Raw genomic sequence first — 6755 nt, forward strand, 5'->3', positions numbered from 1 at the left:
AGTTTGAGTTGATGGACCTGGCATGAGGAGGGTGCACGGTTTATATAGAGATGGAGAATTAATTTTTTAATCAAGGTGACTGTAAATCTTGGAGATAATGCGGTGATTGATTGTCTACTTCCTATGATCGGGACGTGTGATGGAAGCTGCTTGAATCGAGGAGTTTCATTCCGACTAACCAAAGATTTTGTCTGTCGAATGGGGGTAGAGTTGGGCCATCTCTCCTCAAACGAAGTCAGTTTTGGAGCTTCCCCGATGGATCGAATTCCACGTGGCTCGGGCGAGTCGATCGGACGGTCGTCAAGCAAGATCCGGGTTTGGCGGACGGTGCTTGAACATGCGGGAGAGAGAGAGTTGAATCTTTAGGGAGACCAAGAAGTCAAGCTTTTCGCAGATTTTATACTATAACCCTGGCAACCGACTTCATAATCACATGAACCGCAGGAAGGTATTATTGAAATTTGAGAATATTCCGAGGGCGATTATACTAATGAACATTTAAGATTATAGGCCCATAGGGTGCCATGGTAGGGGGCGGTTTCCGAGGATAACGTTACGCTTTTGCCCAAAAGTGGGAGTCAACAAGTGTACAGTCGGATCTCATGGGAAAGTGGTTTAACTCTCTTGACTAACGGATACAATAGTAGTAGGATAAGCTTGGCCAAATACCCAAAAAGAATAAGGTTGTACCCACAAAGAAAAAAGGGTAAAAAAATAAAGTATTGATTACATAAGACATTGACTCGTCAATCCTATTGAGTTTTGGTGGTAAGAATCAAAATTTGAAGAGAAATCAGATGGCTAAAAGGCAATTCCTTTGATGGTTAGGAGAGCCAACTATCTAGAATAGCATCTTTGTCACATATTTGTCTTTGATTTCCTTGATTTTTACCATAAGCTCCCTTATATCAATATTTTTTATCTAGGGGCAAGGAAGCGAAAACCTAATACTCTACAAACTTGATAAACCGATTAAGTTCAAACATATAAATTATGCAATTTGAATCAAAGTAGTTTGGACGCAGTTGGTAAGATTCAGAGGAACAAATCCTGATTTTTGAGCTGAAAATGATGCGACAACTTGATTGGTTATGCCAACATTAAACATATTAGAAAAAAAAAATTAACAATAGCATTTTACCAATAAATTTTATGAAAGTTCATGCTTTATGCTAAATGGATAATAATAACTTTATAATATTAAAGGAGGATCAAAATTTTGATTCCAAGGTGAGCTTTATTTCTATGTAAGAAATCTCATTTCTTTAAATATATCAGGCAAATTTATCAAATCAAATCATCTATTTTTGGTAAGTTAATTAAATCATTCATACACTTGCTAACAGGTGTTGAGTTAATTTTTTTAAACGCATTTATTTTATCCACACACAGAACGCGGCGCTCTTCAATTTGATTGTATATTATACGAATAAAATACTCGAGTATATACACTCGCTACAGTCGACACATTTTCACTTGTTCCCGCTCCCACGGCGTTTGAGATATTTTATCTTGGCATCGACGAGGAGCTCGACGGACCAGATGTTGCGGCTCCACGCGGAGAGCTGCACGTGAGCAGCACTGGATCGCTGCGCTCCGGAGGAAGGGAGCTTCCCTCTCCATTTCGTGCAAGTTTCAGTAAAACCCGCCGTTTCAACTACCACCGACAGCACCGTCCAGGGCCCAGAAAATTGCACGCCTATTTATTTATTTGTTTTTTTTTTATTTTCTCTTTTTCCTTCGCATGCATGAACCGTAAGAAACCTGTCGGAACCTGCATGAGGGTAAGGGTAACGTTGCTTGGGGCCGACACGTGGCAAGCCCCCACACGTCTGTCAGACTTTCTGGAATTTCCGTGGGTCCCTCTTTTCGGATCAGAATTTCATCTAACGGTCGTGGGCTCCACCACCACTATCGATTTGCGTGTCCTTTGGTTGGGTCACAACACCGGTCCACGTGTCGACTCTGATCCAAACGGCAGTCCAAAGGACACGTGACGAATAGGGGTTGGATACTCGGAGTCTCTTTTTTTCCACTTTTTCAAGTTATGTTAGTTGTCTGACCAAGAAAAAACAAGGGGTTGGAGTTAGCTGTTCCGACGAAAAAAGAAGTTATGTTAGTTGAGCCGAGGGAGGGCGCATCTTTTACCTATCCAGAGAAATTTGCAGACTAATGGCAGCTAAAAACTAATAAATTAATGACTAATTATCTTCTTTGAGAACTCGTAAACCTGAGAAATGATAACATTGAAATTTTTAAAAATGATGACCTTTGAATATCATAAAAGAAAATAATGTAAAATGAATATATATATATATATATCTATATATATATATCTTTAGCTAAAAACTTATATATTACTTTCAATCAGAATCCAGCATTAGTTTAATAATGTGAAATGAATATATGATTATCATCCTAGAAAGCCTATGATTATATTTTACTCTTTTGAAGAAGAGTATCCCCTTCCATTAAGATCTACTAATCTTAGACATAAAATTTTGATCATGAGATTTGATTTTTAATGAGGAGAGATCACAAATGATATTTAAACGAATAGGTCACATATTGAAATATGAATTAAAGAGTACATGTAACTTTACAAATCAGTCTTCAAGCTAACATTATTTTAAAGAGCTAGAATGATTTTCACATTTTGATATCTCCACATAACATGAAAGAAAGGGAGAATTGAACATCTCATGTTAAAGCGGATTATATTTTTAGTCAAAGATAAGTTTGTCATTATAGAAGCGGGATATTGTCATATTCGACTAGGCGAAAAGGACCACACAATGAGTTTCTATAATCTGGTCATTGTAGTCTTAAACTTGTTCATCCATTTTGAATTTTTCAAGCATGATCTATAGGTGTTTGATAAAATAGTTTTACTAAATGAATCATCGCGTAATGGCAATAGCATGACATGGACTGATATCCAACAAAATGATGGCATGACATGGACTGATATTCAGCGTACTTTTTGATCGAGCAACCGAAGCCTTAACTCAACCCATAATCCTCAAATCCCCAAATCAGTCCCTCCCATTTGAGTCATGTTTCCCCTTAGAAACCCCAACTCCAGTCTTAGCAGCAAAATTTAAAGCCACGACAAGGTGAGCTCGAGATTCTACAAACAAAGAGTAATTATGTTAAGCTTATAGAGAATCAGTTAAAGATATAACTTCAATTGTGATCTCCTCAAGAGTGTGTTGTCTTTTCATAACCTATTTGTACTATCCGATTGGTAATGCTACAAGTATGCAGTATTTGAGATGCTATATTTGAATTTTTCCCAACCGTCGGGTCGAGGTTCAACCGCCGATATCCATTTGTGCGTCTTCCGCTTGGATAATAACGCAAGTCCAGTCCAAGTGTCAACTCACGATTTAAAGGACAGCGCGAAGGACACATGGCGAAAAGGCTCGCGTTCTTGGAGTCTCTTTTTCCCACTATTCCAGTTATGTTAGTTAATTCGAGGGCGGGTCCATGTTACTTTACTTGGTCGAATAAATTTTACCCACTAATGGCGGCTAAAACCAATGGATTATTGACTAAATTGTCTTCTTCGAAAACTCGTTGACCCAAGAAACCAGGCTTTTGAAGTTTTTAAAAGACGATGATCTTTGAATATAACAAAATAGGATAGTATTTTTACAACTCTCAACCAAAAATCCAGAATTGATTTATTATCATATAAAGTAACTATTGGGATATCGTTCAAAAAAGCCAAAGACAAACAAATAACTCTATTTTTTTTTAAACATTGATTTTGAGATAATAGGACAAATGTAAATGATATATGACAATATTAGTGATATATCGAGACATGAATTAAATAAATACATGTTACTTTATAAATTAAGTTTACTAATGAGTCTTTTAGCTAATATCTTTTCAAAGATATGGAGTAATTTTCACTTTTTGATATCTTCAAATTACATGAAAATAGAGGGACGTTTAGACATCTCGTGGTATAGCAAATTAGACCTTTTGTCAAGGATAAGTTTGTCATTTTAGGGAGACGCCCCCCCCAAAAAAATCCCCCTTTTCTTTAGTGAATTTTTTATAATTACTTTCTATCAACTATTTGGCGATGGAGTTTACCCTTATCGTAGACCTTTTCACGGTGCCTTTCCTTCTCTCTACCAAAATGAGATTATAAAAAAAATTGATGCTATTTGTTTGGGTAGTTCTCCATTATACTCATAATAGTCTAAGAAAAGATATCCGTCGAGATAAAAAAGAAAAAAAAGAATCTATGACTATAGATAACAACAAAAAATAATATATATTAACTTGAAATTTTGTTTGACATATATTTGTGCACATCACTAAACAAAAGAAAACAAAAAGATAATTAAGATAAATATTTATCTTGAATCCCTAAATCATGGAAATGAAAGGGAAAATAAAATCCTTCCCTTTCAAAAAAAAAAAAATAGAGCTACCAATTCCAATTGTAGGTGACTCTATCATTGCTTTACACACTTACAAAAGAAGGCCCTTACACTCAACTAGGCTGCGGACGGGGCGGTGATGAAGCGGAAAGCTCCGGCCTCGGCCAACGCCGCCAGGAAGCGATCCCATTTTGTTTGCTTCGCCGCTGCATCTCTTGCGACAATATTCTTATAGTCCAGGGACTCATCATCATAAATATCCCACCACTTCTTCACCAGCATCTTAATATCATCTCGATCCATGTACTGTTCCTCGCCTGTGTACAGCCACGGCTTCGACCCAGCAGCACAATAATGAACAACCTTCACCTTGTCGAGCTCAACGTTCTCAGGATGACGCCACAACATCGCAAGCACAAGGTTGTACACGTTGGGAATTGGTTTGTAGATGTCCTTGAAGTACATGTTCAAGAAGTCTTGTTCAGCAAAAGAAGTTGGAGGTGTGACCTTGAGGGTTTCGAGCAAATCGTGGTAAGTGTCTAGGTTTGGTTCGTACACGAACATGCCGGCGTTGAAGTAGAGAGACGGCTTTGGGCCAACATGATCAGGCCATTGGACCTTGTCTGGGCACTGTTGGCAATACCCAATTTCGTACTGAGGGGTGTGACTCCATGTCTTCTCGCAAAAGCAGTCCATGACCGCGTAGAAGAAGCCGTTCGGGAGGTCGAAGAGGTGGTCTATGTTGTCGAAGACTTGGATGTCCCCATCCAAGTAGATCATCTTGTCGTACTCCACAAACTGCAATTCAAGAACCCAGATCAATAACTCAATATTAATAGTATTTCTCAATCCTAACTTTTAAAGAAGACAAAGATCTAAGTTGCAAAGAAATAAATAATAACAAAGCATACCTCCCAAATCCGGAGCTTGGAGTAGTTGATGACGTAATAGGCCATGGCAAACTGGGTCTGGTTTTCCGGCGGATAGACGGGCTCGATCTCCCTCACGATGCAACCTTGATCCTCCAACATCTTCCGATGATCTGCCGGCACGTCTGGTAAGATTGCCACGACTAGCGGATACTTGCTCTTCACCTTCCTCAGCCCCTTGGCCAGCCCAACCACGCCCTTCACGTAATGGCCGTTTCCGGCCAAAAATGTCACGTAGGCACAGGTGGGCTGGTTCTCGGGCTTCGGCTTCACGAGGCCATTAGCGGCAGCATCAGCGGCGATGGTGGGAGCCATTTCTCTAGTAGGAAAGGTTTGAGGTTTTTGTGAGTGGAATGAAGAATGAGTGTCTGGGAAGGTCTTGCAATTTGCTTGGCTGAGTTTGAGTGGATGCACTTGGCAAGAGGAGGATGCACGGTTTATATAAAGTTGGAGAAATAATTTTTAATTAAGGTGACTAAATCCTGGAGATATTGCGGTGATTGGGACGTGGCGTGGAACTTGCTCGAATCGAGGAGTTTCATACCGACAGACCAAAGATTCTGTCTGTCCAATGGGGGTAAAGCTAGGCCATCTCCCCTTAAACGAAGTCGTGTCGGAGCTCCACCAATGGATCGAATTCCACGTGCGTCAGTGCGAGTCGATCGGACGGTCGTCAAGCAAGGTCCGGGTCTGGTGGACGGTGCTAGAACGTGCGAAGAGTCATGTTGTCGAATTTTTAGCGTGACCAACAAGTCAAGCTCTTGGCAGATTTACTACTATCGCCCTAGCAAGCAACTTCAAATTCACATTTAAGATTATAGGGTGCCGTGGTAGGGGGCGGTTTCCGGGGATAATGTTACGCCCTTGCCCAAAAGTGGAAGTAAACAAGTGTACAGTGGGATCTCATGGGAAAGTGCTTTTAACTCTCTTGACCGACGGATACAATAGTAGTAGGATAAGCTTAGCCAAATACCCAAAAAGAATGAAGTTGTGCCCACAAAGAAAAATGGTAAAAAATAGAGTATATCAATTATAAGTAAATGAGTTTTTACTGTGTTGACTTGCCAATCCTATTGAGTTTTGATGGTATGAATCAAAATTCGAAGAGAAATCAAATGGCTAAAAGCAATCCCTTTGATGGCTAGGAGAGCCGAGGGTATGGAATAATATATTTGCCACATATTTTGTCTTTGTTTCCCTTGATTCTTACCATAGGCTATCTTGCATTGATATCTTTTATCTAGAGACAAGGAAGTTTTCTTACCATAGGCTATCTTGCATTGATATCTTTTATCTAGAGACAAGGAAGCGAAAACCTAACTATTGTGGAATACTCTATAAACCTGAAGAACCAATTAAATTCGGACCTTTAGCCTAAGCAAATGATCCAAACCAAAGTAGTTTGGTGCAATTGGCAGGATCTAAG

At 39.4% G+C, this 6755-nt stretch overlaps 1 protein-coding gene across 1 annotated transcript; it reads right to left on the minus strand.

The window, feature by feature from the left end:
- Positions 1–4292: 4292 nt before the first annotated feature.
- LOC104428233 (galactinol synthase 2) lies at positions 4293–5728 on the minus strand. The gene is made up of 2 exons (XM_010041226.3): positions 5312–5728; positions 4293–5198 (listed from the first exon to the last, which is right to left on the minus strand). The coding sequence occupies exons 1-2, from the start codon at positions 5642–5644 to the stop codon at positions 4518–4520; spliced, it is 1014 nt and encodes a 337-aa protein (XP_010039528.2). The 5' UTR covers positions 5645–5728; the 3' UTR covers positions 4293–4517.
- Between the last annotated feature and the right edge of the window lie 1027 nt (positions 5729–6755).

This window comes from Eucalyptus grandis, chromosome 2 (assembly GCF_016545825.1).
Source record: "Eucalyptus grandis isolate ANBG69807.140 chromosome 2, ASM1654582v1, whole genome shotgun sequence".
Taxonomy (NCBI): Eukaryota; Viridiplantae; Streptophyta; class Magnoliopsida; order Myrtales; family Myrtaceae; genus Eucalyptus; species Eucalyptus grandis.